Here is a 21,946-nt window from a genome sequence, read left to right as displayed (position 1 = left end):
AATAAAATTTCTACAAAAACCCAAAAAGACAAGGTTCAGCGAGCTTCCTGGTTGGTGAACCTGGTTGGAGGTGCTGGGAGAGAGGCTCCTGGAGAGGGCATGGAAGCTCCAAGCCCCTTCCCCATGCCTTCCCCTATGCATCTCTTCCATCTGGCTGTTCCTGAGTTTATATCATTTTATAATAAATTGGTAATCTAGTAAGTAAAATTTTCCTGAGAGTTCCGTAAGCTGCACTAGCAAATTAATCGCATCTGAGGAGGGAGTCATGGAAACCTCTGAATTATAGCCAGTCGGTCAGAAATACAGGTAACAACCTGGACTTGAGACTGGCATCTGAAGTCCATGGAGGTGTCATTGGAACCTCCAATCTATAGCCATTTGGTCACATACACAAGTGATATAATCTGGACTTGCAACTGTCATCAGAAGTTGGTATGAGAAGTGACCAGCGGTGTTTTAGGACTAGCCCTCAATCTGTGGAATCTGATGCCATCTCTGGGTGTATAGTGTCAGAATTGAGTTGAAATGTAGAGCACCCAGCTGGTACCTGGATAATTATTGGAAATTGAGTCTCAGAACTATTTTACAACCCCATGAAGCTAGTCCTATTACTGTCCTCACTTTACAGTACTTGCCCTGGGTCACAAAGCTTTGAAGTATAGTAGATATGGGATGCAAACTTCGCTAGCCTGCCTCAGACACAATGCACCTAACATGACCACTAAATATGATTCCACAAGTATCTTTTTTTGACTCTGTCTACATTTACATTGATAAAATGTACCATGAATTAATAGCCCTGTAACTATCTTTTCCTCACACAGATAGAAACATTATACAAATTCACATTAAAATGAATAAGCAATATCAACAAAAAAGATCCTAGGTGTCTAACTTTGGAGTGTCTTTTTTCCTGAATTTGCCCATGTTTTGCATGTACAGTCCATGCTCACCAGTTTTATTAAATGCCAGCTTAGTTTGATTTGCATTTATTTGTTTGAAAGTTTGAAACATTTCCATTCAGAATTTTCAAAAGTGCCTCAGATTCAATATCTCAAAAGAATAAACTTATCAAATTTTTTCCAAGTCCTGCTCTTTTTTCTTTACCCTATTTCATTCATGCAATCCCTTTTCAGGTGCTCAAACTGGATTGTAGGAGGAATCATTTTGAATTTCCAGAGACACTTTACTGGGGTACCTATCTATTTACTCATTAGTTTATTGGCTCACCCCTCCATTCATTCATTCATTCATTCATTCATTCATTCATTCGTTCACTATTTACTGAGCACCTACTATATGCTAGGGCTGGGACTATAGCAACAGACAAAAAATAGTCCTACTATTATGTAGTTTGTGTTCTAGTTGTGCAGACACACATAAACAAGAAAATGCCTAGAGCCTGTACTAAGTGGTCCTGGGATAACAAGCCTTTTAGTATAATGTCCCCTGTTCTCTAGGACTCCAGGCAACAGACCTCTAAGCTGATTAACGTTAGAGCCTTACAGGAAGTGGTGGAACAGAACTAAGAGCAAAGTACTTTTGGGTGTGGGGCAGGAAGAGGGCTGGTGTCTAGGGAAGACAGACAGGAAGTGCTTAACCTTGCTTGAGAGGTTAGAAAGGCTTCACAAAGGAGATGACTTCAGAGTTTTGGAGGACAATATGGTGAGGAGACATTGCAATATAGGATACAGCATGTGCAAAGGTAGGGCAGCAAGAAAAAACAAGGCATGTTGGGATCCCCAAGAAGAGTTCCACACTGAGAACCTAGGGTGTGTATATCAATATGGATGTGTATGCATGGTTGGGGTTGGTAAAAAGTAATGTAATAATACTATATAGAGGCCATAAATAAAGAAAGGGGCTTGAAAACCCTACGAAGGATTTTGGAATATATATATATATTTCATAGAAGATGGTGTGCAAGTCCCTGAAAGTTTTGAAGTAGAGCAGTGGTATATTATTTCTCTGTTGGGAAAAATAGCCTTTCTATAATGGAAAAAAAATAACTGTGAGGGAGTTAGAGAGATTAGTTATGATAATGGACAAGATATAAAAAATAACAGTAGGCCAGAGTTAAATAGCGGGGGTGCCAAGAAAATGTATACAAGTAGACACTTTGGTCAGCGTTGCTCAAGCAGTAGTTCGCTGTCATCAGAAGTCTCTGGATGCTGATGGTAACCACCTTGACACCTCTTGTAATTGCAGAAGTCAAACGTGACTTGTATTCATCTTTTGTTATTGGTATGTATTGTGTATTACAATTTTAATAATTTTCCTTTCTTAAAATGTGTACACATTTTTTTTTGGCACCCTCTGTATGTTTAATCACTAAATAGAAAGATTCTAGAGACAGATTATAAAATGAGTGGGGGAAAGAAGAAGGCTGATATTTAGGGGACATTTAGGTATGGGTCATGGACGTCAGTGCTATCCCCATTGATAGGTGAGGAATTGAAAGATAGAAGAGATCTTATAATCTAGGGAAAATGAAACAGAGTGTATTTCTATTGCATCAGGAAAAAAACAACATTCTTTGGTGCACCTAAAGATAAATCAATTGAAAATAAAAAATATTCCTCTTAGGTTGTATTATCGGTGTCTATAAAACTCCCTGGTGGTTGTAGGTCCTAATGAATTTTTGTTGAATGAGTGTGATAAATTAGCATAAGGACCTGAATACATTTTACTTCCCCTCCCCACCATAAATTATAACCTTCTTGAAAACTTGGACTTGCTCCCACTCTACATTTATCTTCTGTAGCAACTACCTCACTATTAACTGAATATTGATATCAGGTACTTTTCTGTTAAGAGCAATGTTCAAGGAAGTAGGGAGCTTTTTCAGACCAGGGATCCGAAAAGGCATTTCACAATCACAAAGGCCCTGTTTTCACCTTCTAGCAAGTTCTCATCATGTGTGAGTGTGTGTGTGGTGGGTTTTCACTTGCCCATGTGCCCAGGTCAGTGGTAACAATAAAGGTTTTATAATCGGACAAACTATTGAGCCTGTATTTGGGCTTACTAGAAAAGTAATTTAACCTTTGAATTGCAGGGTATTTTTTATTTATTTATTAGTAAGATGGGATAACCTACTTTGCTATCTCATAAGCTTGTCATGAAAGCAGATGAGCTAAAACACGTTTTGATACCTTGTAAACTATGAAGGACCTTATAAAGCTCAGGTGTTGTGCTGTGGTTGTGTTAATCTTGTGCTGCTGATGAAGCTGATAATGACAATTACTGTAGAAAGAAACAAAGGACCATCCATAGGAGTATTTCATGGAAACGTAATGTAAATATTGGCTTAAACATTATAAGCATTGTTTTCAAATAGTGTACTCTTTTCTAACTTCAATATTTTGAACTCCTCTCGGCTGAGTGCTTAAATACATTTCCTTTACAGTATTTTATATCCATACTGAGCTTTAGATTCGGGCTTCATCCTACTAGAAGCCCAAATGTTTTCATTCTTTCCCTAATTACCTCATGTCCCACCTGTAAGAATTCTTGTAAAACACATCCTTGTCTTGAAATAGTGTTTCCATCCTCGCTTTCAGTACTCTCTGCCTTCTTTTATTCATCTCCTCCAATATCTCACTTCCTTTGAAAAGAACTCTGTAACTCCTGGCTTTCTCATTATCATCATACATTGCATGTTGAGGGATTTATCAATTGATTTGTTATAAACAATAAAATATTATAGTTCAATTTAAAAAAACAATTTTATTAAATTATAAGTTTGCTAACAATAAAGGAAATCCAAGATTATTCTATGTTAATGACACCCTTATTGTTTGCATCCCAGTATGTGTTGTTTGAAGAGAAAAGGCTAACAATAATTTAAAGTAACACTCAGCAATTGTAGCAATTATCACATGTTGGGCACTAATATATTTATATATATATATGTATATATACACGCACGCGCGCACACACACACACACACACACACACACACACACATACACACGGTGCCAAAAAAAAAATGAACACACATTTTTTTGGAAAACTGTGTTAAAATTGTAATACTATATACCGATAACAAAAGATGAATACAAGTCACATTTGACTTTTGCAATTACAAGAGGTGATCAAAGTGGTTACCATCAGTGTCCAGACACTTCTGATTATGGTGAACTACTGTTTGAGCAACATTGACCAAAGTGGCCACTTTCATACATTTTTTTGGCACCCGCGGTGTGTGTACATACACTGTGTTTCCTTGAAAATAAGAACTACCCAGAAAATTAATCCCAGTTAAGATTGTCAGCCAGACAGATGCATTTAGTCATTATGACAATGTTCCAGAAGAAGATGACATGACTGTATTTGAATAAATGTAGATTGTTGTACATGAAAAAATAAGACATCCCCCGAAAATATGCCCTAATGCATCTTTTGGAGCAAAAATTAATATAAGACCTGGTCTTATTTTCAGGGAAACACTATATATATATATACTATATATATATATATATATATATATATATATATATATATAGTATATATATATATATATATATAGTATATATATATATATATATATAGTATATATATATATATATCAAAAGAGAGATAATAATAGCATATATATATATATATATATATATATATATATATATATATATATGCTATTATTATCTCTCTTTTGGAAGGGAGAACATTAAGAAGCACAGAGATTAACTTCCCAAGTCCACGTACAAAGTAGTGACAGATCTTACTTATTTTACAGAATTAAAGATTTTGGGCTCCAGAGTCTGTCCTCTAAGCACCACATGACACTGTGTAAAGTTAAAGACAACAATGTGGAATTAAGGAGACCGTTCTGTTGGGTATGTGCATGGGAGTATGGCAGGCATGTGAATGTCATCTTTTATTTACCTTACAGTGAAAAGAAATTAAGAATTATCCTAAACCCCTGGAAGGTAGGTGGCAACACCAACCTTGACATTTCCCATCCTTGCCTTTCTCACATCTCATCACCCAGTTCATTAATCACTCTTTTAGATACAATATAAATGCTAATTTTTTTTAACCTGTGTATTATGTTCCTCAGTTTACTGAGACCAGTCTTGGTTTGTGTTAGAAGACAGAAATCAAGTCTATATCATACTATGTGACACATTATTGAGGCAAAGTATACTAATTTCCCATTCAATTTAACGATGAATGGGAACTGAGGTGAGAAAGAAAAGATAATAGCAGCAATATAAATATGTGCAATATACTTTTTATTTGGAGCAGTAAAATGAGATAAAGTATTATATTGTTTATATTGTTTCCATGATGCATCAATTAATATTCTGCTAAACCCATAGGATTCTTATCTTCTCTCTCATTTTCCAGTCCTTTGCCTAGCATGTATCTGCCACGGCCAACTATGGGAAAAGTCCCTCGATTAGAGCTAGTCAAACTTTCAGGTTATCCTAGTTTCCCTATGGGATCGCAACTCCTTCCAGAACTATTCATTGACAGCTCAATCTACATTGATTTATACCTCAATACCTGCTGACTAGAGTTTTTCACTTGACTTGTGTAACTGCTTCTATTATTGGTCACCTTTCCTTGTATGACAGTCTCCTTTTCCTCTTTGGACATTGAGTTCTTTCAGGGAAGGAACTTTTTGTGCTATCAACCTTGTCTCTTTCTTATGCCTGGTGCTATATCAAGTACTGAGTTTGATGTCATTTCCATAATTACTGCTCCCACCAGGAGGAAAAGACAAAGTTTATTGAGATCAGCAAATAACCAAAGAACAAGAATAATAAATTGTCACGTGGAAGCAAACTTAAAAAAGGAAAAAAAGGCTTTGCATTTTCATTCCTTGGTAAAACCAATACCATTTTATATAAGGGAAATCAAACACTGCAAGTCACCTATTTTCAAATCATTGAAGATATTGTTATCCTGTTTTGGAGAAATCGTCATTCGAAATCTGTCCCCCCTTATTCTTCAAGTTTGAATCTCTTCATAAAAGACTAACACAAGCATACCTTTCCTTTGTAGGCCCCAAAACATTTAAAAATCTCCCATGAATTATTTACATGGCAGCCCCAATCAGCAACATACCTGACAGACTCCCTAGCCAAAATGAAAGTGTACTGTGTAAAGGTGCCCAGGGAGGCTGGCCACCTCCCACTGTGAGGTTATAGACAGAACTAAGTCAGCACACATTATATGTCAGTGCCGACATCAGAAGGAATCAGATCCTTTGATCTCAGACCTCCATAGGAAGCTTAGATCTCAGACAAATTAGATAAAAAATGAATTTATAGCAGATATGTGTCCTAAGGCATTCAGCTGAATGTTTGGGTTTTAGGGAAGTAAGAATATTGAATATCAAAACATATGAATTGCCATCCCTCCTTTCCACCTCTACCTTGTTGGTGAATTCCCACTAAAATGGAAAGATGGGATTTCAGATTGACCCTCCATGCCTCGTAGAGTCCCAATAGTGGTTTCGATCAAGTTTTAGGAAGAATGGCATAAAATATGGGAACATATATCCCTTCGCTCTGAAAAGAAGGACTCTTGTTTGGGGTACTTCCAGGTTCAACCACAGTCAGCTGTAACTTTTTTTTTTTTTTCAGCGATCGTCACACTCTGTTGTATTCCAAAACTTTCCTGGGCAACAAATACACGCTGTGCCTGTGTTGTTTAATTTGTGTGGATAACTAGTCACTGGCTTCTTTTGCAACGGGAACATCAACAACAAATGTCCCCTCAGTTCCCACTGCACTCCCACTGTTCATATTCCTCTAGTCCAGTTACCGTGTGCTACATTCAGTGTTGGATGACGTGGATGCAGTACAGAAGGCCCAACATCATCACCTGCACCTGGAACCTCAACAGACTCTAAAGCAGAGAGATGGACGGCTGAACAACCAACATAAAGAACGTATTCCATCTTGGTTTCTCACCTGTAAAGAAGGGCAACACTCCTGCCCATATACTGAAAAAGGACATATGCACTCGTTAATGAATAATATCACATTATTCATTATAATTTATTCTTGATAAAATTAATTAATAAATTGTATATGATTCCCTATGTCTTTTCTAGATTATTTGTTCAAGGGAAAAATCATTTATTTTCAATAAGAATGCATGACAAATCAGGAAGGTATGAAAATTTCTAAAAGGTGAATGAAAAAATGCCTGTAATCTCACACTATATCACAAGTGATCTCCATTTTATTGTTTTTGTAGTACCCTAGCAATGGAAACGGTTTAATAAACCTAATTTAACTTATTAATAATCCATCTAGAGTTTACTTTAGTGTATTTTTTGAAGTGTGAATCTAGATTGTAAATCTAAACAGCCAAATTTACTAACTCCATTTATAGACTAGCACTTCTGTTCTCCTTTATTTTTATCTCCTTTATCATAAATTACATTTCTGTATCTAATGTCTATATCTATATCTAATTGAGGTTATTTCCACTAATGTGTCCATATTTTCTTATGTCAGTATCACATTATCTTAAGAATAGTAACATAAATATGATCTCTCTGGTTGACTTACACTTTCCCACAACCATAAAATCAATTTCTGATAAAAAATTAGCTTTGTATCATTGATCTATATTTTCTGAAGAATTTTAGGATCATCTTATGCTGTTCTACTCTGTATAAAATAATTGGAACTGTGTTAAGCCCAAGTTAATTTAGGAATAATGGAGGTCTTTGCAGTATTAGTCAATCTAATTGGAAACATGTTAAATAATAACATCATCTGTAAACCATCATGTATTTTCACTAGCACTGTACTCTTAATTTTGCTTTATATCTGACTGTGTTTTTTTAACATTCCAAAATATGGCTTATAATATAATGGTAAGGAATGGGTTACGTGTCTTATCCTCATTTGAGTAAGAATTCTTCTAATATTCCATTGTTAAATGTGATATTGGTTACAATAGCATTGGAATACTTGGTTACAAATAGCATTGGAACTCTCCATCTTATTTATCAAGCAGGCTCTTATTCCTAGTTCATTTTTTAAAGTTTTCTTAAGGAATTAAGGGCTAGATTTTACTCATGTTCTAAATTAGGAGATGTTCATGTTTTTAATTATATAACATGGACATGCTATTTATTAATAATTTCTAAATATAGTTTTACTCTCCTGGGAACTTGGGACAATTTCTAGTCCTGAGCTGTTTTGCTCTTCACTGATTCCAGACAGCTTGAGGCCATCCCTCCCCTCCCTTCTCCCTGTCATTCTCATAGACTGGTACTTACAAAGGTGCACTGATAGTTCTTTTTATTTTACATTCACAAAACATACCATCCGTAGTTGATAGGACTCTAACGTGGTAGAAATAATCCCCTGAAGTTGATGGTCATAGTCACAGATGTATGTAATCTTGCCACTCTTACACATCAGTTTTCCACTCCCAGCATTGGTGTATGCATTGCACCAAAATAAATAAATAAATAAATAAATAATAATAATAAAAAAGAAAGAATAAAACAGTGACCAAATAAAGATCAGTGTACAACTGGAGAAGGCATACTGAGTGAGGTCTACAGCAGTTGCTGTCCTACCAAGACAAAGGTGGTAGCAAGCAAACTGGGAGAGGAGACTACGGCGGCTAGCAGGCAGTCATATTTTGCCCATTGTCAGGACCCAAAAGATGTGCTATTATTACCCTGTCATTAATTTTGTGAACCTGAATAAACACTCTACATCTCTTTTGGAAGATAAGGGTATTTTTTGTTTTTGTTTATCCCAGCAGTTGAAATGAAAAAAACAAACAAACAAAAAAAAGCTGCTGGAATCTAGGGTTCTCTGGAAAGGGGGAAGGAAAAGAAGGGAGGCCTATTTCATCTCTCCGTGTTCATCATTCACTCAATAGTTATCAGTGGTCTAATATTGCAACGCTCTATGGTAAAAAAGTGCTGCTCAGATTAGAAAAGATACAGAATCTATACAAAAAGATCTGGAGAAGACGAACACAAATAATTATATTCTGTATAAAAGGCGCTAAGTGAACAAGAGGGAAATGTTATAAAAATTGAGAGAGGGGGACTATTCCTTTTAGATAAGAGAGCTTGAAAAAGAGAAACAATAATTGATCTGAGATTGGAAGTAATGGTACACTTCAAATATGAGGATGTACCAGGTGTTATGATAATAGACCATTCATAACTATTATTGAGTGAATGATGAAGATGTAAATTCTGAAACTGGAAGCCCTATGTTGTCTATGGGGCGTACTGACCTGGAGGGAAAAGAGACAGTGAGTGGAGGGGTGGACATCTGAAAGAAACATATTCTTTCAGATGTCTTGAGACTGAACTGCAGATATATCTGTGAAATGAAGCAGGGGAAGATGAAAACCGAAGACATTGCAGAGGTGGGATTGATAAAACTAAGCAGAGGCACAGGGTGAGAGGGAGAACGAAGAGTTAAAAATAATTCTGAGATGTCTCACCTGGGAGATTTGGGGGCTATTAACCAAATTAGGGGAACAAGGAAACAGTCGAGAAGGACTAACAAAATTGAGCTTTGACAGAGCAAAGCTGAACTTCCTTCCTGTATTTCTGTAAACCTGAGTTTGTGCAACCTGGACAACCTAGCCCTGAGCAAGAGAGGTTTGAAATAGTGTGATATGATTTAGGAGCTAGAGGGATTAAACATGTAATTTAGGATGATGATATTCTTTCTCTCATTTAGCATTCTCTCTCATCTTTAAATTCTTCAAGCGCATATTGTTTGTTGTGATTATATTACACTTAATTGTTCATTGCTTGGAATTGTTCTTTCATTTTCCCTGACATATTATTCTTGTGTCCCAACCATATTGGAAACTTATGAAGGACAGGGGACCACATATCTTCTCTTTGTAACTATACAGAGAGGACCTTGTAAGGTACTAAACAAATATTAGAAGGTCAATAAATACTTATGTAATATTTATTGGTAAATAAAATCTAATTGCATCCATTAAGTCATTCTAGCAGTCTCTCATCTAAATGTTACAAAAATGAGTTATAGTTTTTGCCAGGGTTCCTCAACTTTGGTATTATTGACACCTTGAGCCAAGTAATCTTTATTGTGCGGGTGGTTCTGTGCATTGTGAGTTTTTTACATTATCCCTGATCTATGTAGATGCTAGCAGTGTCCCCCTCCCCCAAGCTGTGAGGACAAGAATGTCTCTAGACATTGCAAATGCCCTCTGAAGGTAGGATGACCAACAGGTCCAATTTGTCTGGGACTGAGGGAGTTCTTGGGACACAGGACTATGAAGTATAAAACTAGCAAAGTTCTGGGAAAACCAGAATGAAGGGGCACCCCACTTGGTGGACAAAATAGCCTCTGGTTGAGAATCAGTGGCCTGTGGAAACAGAGAGCCAAGAATTAATTCACAAAGTCACAAGTACTACTATGAAAGCACATCTTCAGAATTCTTGGAACCTATAGAGAAAATACTCATTTTCATTGAGTGGAAGGGATTGAGGAAGACTTTGTGGAAAAAAAGTGTTGGGGGGGGGCACTTCAGGTGATGCTTAAAAGCTTGAGGAGGTTTTTTTTTTCTCTTTTGGTCTATTCTTTTTTTTTTTTTTTAAATGTATTGGGGTGACAATTGTTAGTAAAATTACATAGATTTCAGGTGTACAAGTCTATATTACATCATCTATAAATCCCATTGTGTGTTCACCACCCAGAGTCAGTTCTCCTTCCATCACCATATATTTGATCCCCCTTACCCTCATCCCCCACTCCCACCCCCCTTACCCTCTGGTAACCACTAAACTATTGTCTGTGTCTATGAGTTTTGTTTCTCATTTGTTTGTCTTGTTTTTTTGTTGTTATTTTTGGTTTTATACCATACATCAATGAAATCATATGGTTCTCTGCTTTTTCTGTCTGACTTATTTCACTTAGCATTATACTCTCAAGATCCATCCATGTTGTCACAATTGGTCCCATTTCATCTTTTCTTACCACCGAATAGTATTTTATTGTGTATATATACCACAACTTCTTCATCCATTCTCGAGGAGGTTTTAACCAGTGAAGACAAGCAATCCAATTGGAAGAAATGGTGTAAGTAAATGGGTGGAAAGGTGTTAGATATGTCCCCGGATGAGTGAACACTCATGTGGTGAGTGTGAGCAGGGGGCAGGAAGGTCAATTCTAAAATAAGATTCCAAAGATAGAACGGAGTCAGGTCTTGGAGGGCTTTGAGTCTTAACTGACAAGAGAAACCAACAATAAATAACACATACAGTATACAAGGAATACTGTATACTGTATACTTCTTCATTCTCTCATGATATTAACTCACTTTATCGGTATAACAACCCTAAGTGTAGGCAATATTATTGCGTCAACTTAACAATGAGGAAACTGAAGCACACAGAGAGGATAGGTGATTTGCTTGAGGCCACAAAGTAAGTCAATAGGACAGTCAGGATTAAACACAGTCTGCCTGACTCCTGGGTTTCCTGCCCTTAACTGTCACATTCTCCTGCCTCTCCAATTAACAATGGGAATTCATTAAGTCTTCCGAATTGCAGAGTGACAAGCCCAGATATGAATTTTTAAAGCTGGCTCAGATGGCTCTATAATATAAAAAACCCTGGTTGGTAACAGTAAAATACAAAAGAGATATGCTTTACTCCCCTCTTCCCCCACCGCGACTCTACCACCCACTCCTATTGCATCCTTACAATTTTTGGTAAAAGGCATAACATGGTAAATTTATAGTCTAAATCTACTGGACAATGGGAATAATTCCATCAGCTAAATAATTAAATAAGTGCTATGATACTGCTTAGTGAATGCAAAGGGCTTATGAGAGAGAGAGCCAATCACTTTATCAGCAAATGACGCAAGTTTAAAACCAAAGAGGGAAAGGGAGACAAAAGTGCCATGGAAATAATTAAATAAAAGAAAATGTATTTAAAGTTAGCAATAATTAGGTGCTTTGTAGCTGATAATAATTTCCAAAGAAAAGCAGGAGATGCCTCATTACTTGCCTTGGAAACACTGCTCTTTAGATTTGGACAAACCTTAGAAGATAAAGAAACAAATTGCTTGTGATCCTCAAGGGAGGATTCAGATAACACATCTTTCTATTTTTAAGCTGGATGTCCTAACAAAATGGCCTCTTTGGGATGCCCATCTCTTCAATCTAAACTCTTCCACAGGAGGCCTGTCCCTTGTCTCATTCCTGATAATTTATTAATAAGCCACCACATAAAAAATGTGCCTTAATAAAACACCCAGGCATTGAGGACTGCTTAATGTAGTTAATTTAAGTGGGGCAACTGAGATTCATGTAGATGGCCATATTAGATTAGGGGAGAGATGAGTGTCACTCGGTGCCATTCCCTGAAGAATGCAGCTGAGTATGCCGTTCTTCATTCACTGAGCTGAGTTCAGATGACTGTTTGCAAACACGTGTCCTGAATTTACACGTAATAGTACGGACAAGAGGCTTTTAGAAACCACAGTTAAAGTGGTATTAGATGGAATCTAGAAAGAATTCCTGTGTCCTTCTCTCTGTCTCCATTCTTCTCACCCCCACCCGCCCCAAACCCCCTACCAACTTTTGGTGCAGGTCCAGGAGCTGGATTACAGCTGGCTAATTTGTTGGGAAATTTTTTAGTAAATGAACTTCATTTCCTTCATGGGAAAAAGTATAAGCAGCCAAACAAACTGATATACGTATGCACAAACACACACACACACACACACACACACACACACACACACACACTTGCCGGAGTTCTTTGAACTAGTTAGACACAGAACAACATTGGATGGCTATTGTTTAGTTAAGCATTCACTCAGAACTATTAAGATTCCTATTCCCTTTCAAGCAGAAAATATCATGAAAACTGGCTATTACTTATAAAAATAGGAATATTCTTCTCTTTAGAGCATGTTTCAAAATGTTTCAGATCCATGGAAATTATATGAATATTTTTCATCCACCATATCCATACCTGGCAAATCCATCTTGTGTTCTGCCCACTATCTTTCTATTTTCTGTATCCTTAGAAGGACAAGGGTAAAACATTGACCTGAAGCAAATATCTATGTTTTCTCAGCTTGGCACCAATTATCATGGTGATTTAGCAATATAACAAGCAAAATCATCTGGCACAACGCGAGCAAATAATACATTTTGCTAAAAGAACAACTAAATAACAAAGCAGAGCTTAACAAAGCTGACTCATTTCTTGAGGTTCTATATTCAATCTAATTTGGTATTTGGAAGCTAAATTCTCTTCTTTCCTAAATTCAGTAAAGTTGCCAAACTGGCAGCTTTGCAATAGCTAAGGGAAAGATTATATGCCTATATTCTGGTTTTCCCTTTCTCTGTGTAACAAATCCATGTGTTAAACCAATAATCTTATCCGAAGTAAGAAAATATAAATACCCACTTGAATAATTGGTTAGTTAATAGATGAATGGACAGCTAGACTTATGCATTCCTATGCTGGGGTATAATTTTCTCGAGACAATGTAACAAGGACTAAAAGAAATGTCTATCAACTGAATTGATTCAGAAACTGACAGCCGGGGGAAGAGGGAGGCTACAGTTTAGCTACACTGGGTCTCAGGTGGGGATCATCCATAATATCCAAGCTTACCTTCTCCCATCGTGGGGTCTTCTTTTGTAGTCTCTACCTGTGATCCTTGGTGCTTGGATGAGACATGGACGTGATTCTTTTGATCATTAGTCTGGGATTCAGAAATATTTTCACTTTTTATTTCTATATTAAAGAGAAAAGAAGGGTTTCTTGTTTTTCTGGGAATAAAATAACATTTTATTTGTAAATGGGCCCTACGTATTAAGACATTTTCCTTGTATACTCCCACAAAATGGTTGTGAGATACATGCAATAGATATATCCAATGCATATAATATATCCAGAGTTTGAAAAATAATGAAATGAAATCCCATATACTGACCACCTACTTTTAGGTATAAAACTGTACCATCCAATAAGGTAGCCAACATGTGTAGCTATTGAACATGTGAGATGTGACTAGATTGAGTTGAGATGTTCTGTAAGTGTAGCATATACACCTAATTTTGAAAGAAAAAAAGAAAACTAATATATTTATTTGTCCATTACATGTTGAAATAAGTGTTGATACATTAGTTCAAGTGACTCCTAGAAAAATTACATTCTGTGCCTCACATTTGTGGCTCATATTACATTTTTGTTGGACAGAGCTGGTATAGAATGTTACTAATACTTTTTTAAACTTTTTATTTTGAAGCAATTATAGATTCATAGAAAGTTGTAAAGAAATATATGAGGAAAACGTATGTAAATACACCCAGCCTCCTTCATTGTTAACAACTTGCATAATTATATTATAATATCAAAGAAATTGACATTGCTATAATCCATAGAGCTCATGCAGTTGTGTGCTTTTGATTGAAGACTTTATATGTTCAGTCTACTTTTGACTGAAGAGATTCTTTATCTTCTATTCATTTATTTATTAAGTATATTCATCAAAAATATATTTACGTTGCTCACGCCAGGCACTGATGTAGGCAATGGGAAGACATGATGAGTAAGAAAGACCTGACCCCACTCTCAAAGAGCTTTTATTCTAGTTTGGATGGCAGAGAATAAACAAATAAATTTGTAACATAATGTCAGATAACGCCATGTCATGGCATATGATGGTTTCTCAAGGAAAAGCAACGTCTGTGATTGAGCTCTGAACTGAGCTAGCTGCTTTTTCATGAAATGCCACTTTTACACTGAAAAAACTTGAAGGAATGATTTAAAGAAAAATTAAGTTTTCTTTTATACTTTGGTATTTGGAAGATATATATCTTTAAGTGAAAGAAATCAGGCTGTAACATCAAAGAAAAACTGACAGTATTTGTTGGGAGTGATAAAGTTCAAGCTGCCATGGGAAACTTAGAATTTTGGAAAACTTGTATAACTACAATTTTCAGATTCCTAACTCTTAAAGGTCCATGTGAACATTAACAAATGTGATTTAAAAATTGTAGAATAAAATATGTCAGCATTTGAAAGATCTTCATATCTCGGTGAAATTATATTTTCCAAATGGCAAAAGCATCAAAATCATGCATGGGTAAAAGCTCCACTGAAATACAAGGTAGACTAGTTGATTTTCATATAACAGAGTACAAAAAGTACATTGAGATGCACCTTTAAGTAACTAGCTTTTGGCCAGTTTGGGTGCAGTATCAAAGAAGAATATCCACAATTAGCTATAAAGGTTATTAAACTACTCTTCCCTTTTCTATTATGTATCTGTACAAGGCTGAAATTTCTTCATATACTTTAGCCAAAACAATACATTGCAACAAATAGAATGCGGAAGTTGCCTAAAGAATCCAGCCGACTTTTATTAAGGCAGACATTAAAGAGGTTTATAAAAAGGCCATTCTTTTCTCTATAAAATTTTTGGAAATATAGTTTTTAAAATATAAAATACATTAATTATGTCAACATATAATGCATGTATTATTGTTAGTTTAAAATACATTAATAAGTACATTTTACATTTTCTCATTTAACTTCTAATTTGGAATTACTGACAGATAGAACACACATTGACAAAAGCTCTTTGGAGTTTTCAATAATTATCGAAAGTTTAACAAGGTCTCAAGATCAAAATTTTATAAACTGCTGATACAGACCATACAGCTGAATCAAAGAATTCTGTTTTCTGAGGATGATGGGGAACAACATAATTTTCTGATTCTAAAGTACAGAATCAAATGTACAGAATGAAAATGTTAATTTTAGAAATTTGAAAAGTACAGAAAAATATAAATAAGGATATTCAAATTACTCAAACCAAGGTGATTACTGAACACTATTCTTTCATAAAGTTCCTTCTAATCTCTTTATATTTAAAAAAAAAAGAAAAGAAAGTTAAGAGTCTGTCGAGACAGGAAACTATGGGAATTTAATAAAAGGAACTGTGTCCACAGATATTCAAATGTTGAAAGAGCAAAAAGAGACACTGAGGTAACTGATATGTTAGTAACTGCAGAAAGAAGCTTCCTCTGTTGCTGGGGGAACAAGAGAAGAGAGGGTGTAAGCAGAGGTGAGTGACAGGTCCCCCCATGGCTGGAAGGTTTAGTATAAAATGGAGGATGAGAATTACATCACCTATATCACATAATCACCCGAGATTAAAAATTACAAAAGGTCTTTGCTTTCACACGAGAAAACACTACACACACACACACACACACACACACACACACACACACCTTTAGATTTAAAAACAAAGACCAAAACCTTGGGGTCAACAAATCACAAGCAAAATCCCAGGGTGAGATCTTGTTCTTTTTGAGAATGACAGGACTCCTCAAGCTTCTTTGTAGTTTGCCCAGCCTGATCATGACAGGGAGAGAGGTAGGGATATGGGCTGAAACTTGGTTCAAAATAAAAAGCTCATCCTGTGAGTCCCTCAGAAATCCAAACACAGTGGATCGTTTAGTGGTGGCACCAGGCTTCTTCCTTTTTCCGTTTCTTTATTATGACTTTCTCTCTTTGCCTTTCCTCATTTTGCCTGTTATATATCTTGCTTCGGCCTATCACTTTGGTTTCCCAATATCTCCCAGTATCACAAGTGTTTCATCCACTCATTGGCTGGGGAGTGTGGTGTGGCTGGACTAAGGAATTTGCCCCTGTCTGATCTGCTTCTCTCTCCCCCACACCCTAACAACAGAGTAGAAAGATAGAAAGAAGGCTCTTTTGCAGAACCTCTTTTCCTTAGTGATTCTCCATGTCTCCAGCCTGAAAAAGAAATGATCTGCTTCTGAGAAAATGTTTAAAAACATAATTTCTATACTCCTCGAGAAACACACACACACACACACACACCACCACCACCACCAACACCAAGCACTCTTTTTCCTCTTCTGAAGAAGACAACATTGCTCCTAATTCTTGAACTCAGCTTTTGCAGGGTTACATGGGCAGTGGGGCACATTGGAGCCAACTGCCTCGCTTCTTCCTGATTGGTTGACCTTGACCAAGTTACTTAGCCTTTCTGTGCCTCATGCTCTATCTCCATAGCACAGACGTAGTATCTAGTACCTACTTCATAGGGGTTGTGAAGATGCGATAAATTCATGTGTCTAAAGTACTTAAAACCCGGTCCATAGTGAGTATTCAATACCTATGAGATTTTATTATTATTGCTGTTATTTAAATTAGGCAATCCTTGTCTCTACTGCACGAATTGAATGCTTTAGCTCCACATGGTTTAATATATTGCAAAAGTTCATAATAAATTTATCTTGGGGGAAGGAAAAAAACATTAATATATTATACATGATCACATATTTTTCGCCAATATTTTCATTCTTAAAAAAAATGTACATACTTCTGCTTTTGTTTTTCTTAAACCAACAGCACACAAGACAGCAGAGAGCCAGCCATGAGACCACTGAGCAGAGGGAAGCAGACAGGATTACGGTCGATCTCTCTGACCCAGTCAGGGGGAAGACAGCAAATGGCCTGGATCGAGCTGTAAAATTGACTCCTGTTAAAAAAAAAAAAAGCAAACAAACAAAAAAAAGTCTCAATAATAACATATTAACAGGCTGCTAATATAATATTATGGAAAAAAAAATGCTCACAACAGTATTGGCACTTAGTAGGTCCAATAAACATTTATTGAATTAAATGATTAAATAAATGAATCAATAATAAATCCAAGATTTGTATTTCTGAAACTACAAGAATCCAACTCCACCAATAACATATAAATGTTCTTTCCAGTTCTGTCCAGTACTGATGGGGAAATTCTTCCTATTTTCCTCTTTTATTCAGTCTTTTATTTCAGACTTACACGTACCTTCTCCACCACTGCAAAATTTCAGTTTCACTCTTATGTTCTACTAATTAGAACAGAAATGCTCTCAGCTCCAGAATGTATCAAACTACTCTGACAAATGTATCCTATTTAAAATATGGCGACATCAAAAAAGGGAAACAGCAACTCCTACTAGAAAGCCAAGAGTATTTTTAGTGTCAATGCAAAGTTATCTGAAAAACTGGGAGTAGAGCAGTGGTAGATAGATAGAGCCATTTTGGCTATGGAAGATGGAGCAACATGGGTGACTTTATTTACAGAGTGAACCTTTCTAAGAATTTATCTCAAACCCCTCCACTTTTAACAGGCTGATAATTTGAGTTCTCACCCATTATTATTTTTGAAACACGGCATAAAAGAATCTGAAAACCAACCAACCAACACACAAAAAAACCCTTTGCTTATACACACAAAAATATGTACACAAATATTTATAGCATTTCTGTTCATAATCACCCAAACCCAGAAACAACCCAAATGTTCTTCAACAGGAAAATGAATAAACCAACTGTGGCTTCTCCAGGTAATGAGATACTACTCAGCCAAAAAGAGAAAAAGAAGAAGGAAGGAGAAATGAAGGAAGGACAAGGAAGGAAAGGAGGGAGGAAGGAAGGGAGGAAGGGAGGAAAGAGAAACAAACCATTAACAACGTGCAACGCCTGGGATGAACGTCAAAGCCATACTGAGTGAGAGAAGACTACCTCTGAAGGGTACATACTGTATGATTCCATTTATATGACAGTCTAGAAAAGACAAAACTATAGAGATGGAGACAAAACTATAGAGATGGTAGTGGGAGGGCTGGATGTGAGGACATAGGAAAGCATAAGGAAAACTTTTTTGGGGAAATATTCTGTATCCTGACTCTGGTCATGGTTACATGAATCTATACATGTAATTGAATTCATGAGAAGACAGGCCAACGAAAGATAAATTTTACTGTATATATTTTTTTTTTTTAATAAAAATTTTTTAAATTTGCCTCTAATTTGGAAGGTGATAGATATGTTCATTATCTTAATTGCGGAAATGGTTTCATGGGAATATACATTCATCAGAACTTATCAAATGCCATGCTTTTAGTATGTGTAGTTTATCATATCAATTATACCTCAACATAAAAGGTTAAAAAAAAGCTTGCACATGAACATGAGTTAGTTACAGCCAGTGTTTTGGAAGTAGCTTATTCAACCAAACCTAAACCTCTGCTTTCATCTGAATCACTCCGGCAAAAACTGAGTTTTTATTTTCTCTACTCAAGGAAACACCATGCTTCTCTTTGCGGTGCTTTTCTTGGATTGAACCTGAGAATTTGAAAGTCACAGTCAAAACTTTAGTCTCTGGACTCCTGACTGACTCAGTCCCAAAGCGACCATAACAAAATTAGCTAGAAATAGTTCTCCTGTGTGTACATCTTATACTTGAGACAAACTTGCTTGTTTCTTATCAATTAGTTGTTTTTTATGGGCATCTCAATAAAATAAATCTAGCCTGGGGATGGGGGAATGGGTTTTACTGGGGATCTGCAGAAGTAAAAACAAAATTCCTCATTCTTTTATCCATTTTCCAACGATTGCTCAGTAATTGTTTACTTTGTTAGGTGGTTAAGTTATTGTTCTCATTCTTAAACTATTTACAAGCTAGTAAATGAAATGAGATACACATACATACACATTTGTAATACAAATCAGAATGTGACACATACCACCAGAATAATGCAAATCAATTGTTTTGGAAGGATATTTTCCATTGTTATGATCAGAAAAAGCATACCAGAGGAGGGAGTATCTAAGTGGGGCTTTGAAGGCAGAGCAAATAAAGACAGAAAGGAGAAAAAAAATCAATGGATGAATCAAAATCTATTCATGGCCAGCCTAGAATAGACCCTGGCCATGATAGTGAATGTGGAAAGGCTGGGTGGAAAGTCAGTAGTATAAATTTACAAAAACCCTTTTTTCTTGGCAGTGTCTTAGGAAGTTTAGAAATGAACAATTGGGCTGGATTAGTCAACATATTAGAAAGACTTATGAGGATTCCATACACACTTGGTCAGAACCTTTCAACTTCTCAGTTACTCAGTATCTGTATTTCTAAAACAGGAATAATGATTTATTCTTTTATTTGTTCCTTTCTCTAACAGAGAAGAGGAAAAATAATAAAAATTATTACAAGTTCTTTGCTTGATTCATAGATAGATGAAAACATAACAACAACACAAATCAATGCTTGTCACATCTATAACTTTGGAGCTTGTTAGAAATGAGAAATTTCATTGATTGGCCTATCAATGTGGGAATGAGGGCTGCTTTCCCAAATGATTCTAGCACTAGAAATTGATATAGTTGGAAAGAAGCAGTTGCTCTCAGTATATGTACTGCTAATCAACATGATGTCAAATTAAAACCACAATGAAATATCACCTCCCATGTGTCAGAATGACTATCATCAATAAAACAATATTGATATTAAGTGTTGGCAAGGATGTGGAGAAAAGAGAACACTTGTACACTACTTGTAGGATTGTAAAATTAATGCAGCCACTATGGAAAGCAGTACAAAAATTCCTGAAAAAACTAAAAACAGAGTTGCCATGCAATCCAGCAATTCCACTTCTGGGTATTTATCTGAAGAAAATAAAAACACTAATTCAGAAAGATATATGCGTGCCTATGTCCACTCCACTGATATGGAAGCATCCTAGATGGCCATGGCCATCAATAAATGAAAGGGTAAAGAAACTGTGATATATTTCCTATGAACATTATATATAATTATACATATATAATGGAATCTTGTTCAGCAATAAAAATAATGAAATCTTGTCATTTGTGACAACATGGATAGACCTAGAGAGTATTATACTAAGTGAAGTAAGTCAGACAGAGAAAGACAAATACCACAATTTCACTTATATGTGGAATATAAAAAATAAAACAAATGAATAAACAAAACAGAAACATATCTGTAGATACAGAGAACAAGCTGATGGTTGCCAAAGTGGGGGGAAGGGAATAAAATTTAAACCAAACAAAACATGATGTCAAGAAGGGGTCACAGAAGTGCAGGCCTTTTAACATTTTCTTTTATACTTCATCTATTCTCTTCTAATTTGAACTTTTGTAATCTTATTCTGACAGAGCCTCACCTTACAGACTTGATCTTGAAAATTATGAAGAATAATTTATGGAAAATTATAAAGAAAAACTTTTCAAGAAAATTCCTCAGGTAGTTTACGTTACAAGTGAAAGGGGGACCCTAAAATAAAGTAGTGTTCTAGTCAACATGAACCCCAAGCTCAGCTCAAAATCATGTGTTACTGTGAAGTTTTGTCTATACCACATCTTACATTTGGCTTCATAAATTATTTTTTTAAAATATACTTGATGAAGTATTTAGTCTTAGTTAACCCACTGAGGAAATGAAAGGACAAAAGTCTCTAGGACAAAATAGCCAACTCTGCATATGTTACCCTTCAAAATATATCCTTGGGAATCCTAGGTTCAAGGGTATTGAACATGTTTCTCCATGAACTTGTATTTAATTAGGATACCTTCATACATATTGAAAGAATATCTGCGCTACACAATTAATAATAATATTACCTGACCCTAGAAGATATTCCCTTTGTGAAGAAAAAAGATACAAAACTGGGAATGAAGGGAAAAAATTATTATAGATCTTATCAATGTCATATTTTAGCATTTGCAAATAGGCCCATCCAAGGTTTATCACATTCGCTGGAACATACATTTTTTGACATAATATTTAATATTAAGTAAGGCTCAGGCTTGTTAATTTGTATAAGATTGGTAAACTACAGATGATTTTTGTCCAGTAAAGAAGCAAAGGATATCTGTAGACATGTGACCTCAAAGGTTACAGTTTTATTGCCCTGTTTCCAATTTTGCAAACTTATGTCGGCAGTTTCCTCCTGGCTATACAATCTATATCCTTCAAATGTTCCTTTACAGCTTTGCCATCCTTCTGGTTCTCTCATTGATGAGTTCCAGAATTTGTTGACAAGTGCTCTTTATATATTTTCATGAGAGCTACATTTTTAACTTTTTGAAAAGTGTATACTATGA

At 35.8% G+C, this 21,946-nt stretch overlaps 1 protein-coding gene across 7 annotated transcripts in view; it reads right to left on the bottom strand.

Moving 5' to 3' along the window:
* Positions 1-21,946, bottom strand: part of PKHD1 (PKHD1 ciliary IPT domain containing fibrocystin/polyductin) — a 429,303-nt gene that overhangs the window by 5,042 nt on the left and 402,315 nt on the right. For all 7 annotated transcript variants that reach the window (XM_074333066.2, XM_088795661.1, XM_088795663.1 and 4 more), the window contains 2 exons: positions 17,370-17,528; positions 13,619-13,741 (listed from right to left, as the gene is read on the bottom strand). In XM_074333066.2, coding sequence (XP_074189167.2) covers positions 13,619-13,741; positions 17,370-17,528 — 282 coding nt within the window. The remainder of the gene's footprint in view (positions 1-13,618; positions 13,742-17,369; positions 17,529-21,946) is intronic.

This window comes from Rhinolophus sinicus, chromosome 2, assembly GCF_057876585.1.
Source record: "Rhinolophus sinicus isolate RSI-liver-muscle chromosome 2, RSI-T2T, whole genome shotgun sequence".
NCBI classification, from domain to species: domain Eukaryota; kingdom Metazoa; phylum Chordata; class Mammalia; order Chiroptera; family Rhinolophidae; genus Rhinolophus; species Rhinolophus sinicus.
The sequence above is the reverse complement of the archived record's forward strand: the minus strand, read 5'-3'. Positions and strand labels throughout refer to the sequence as shown.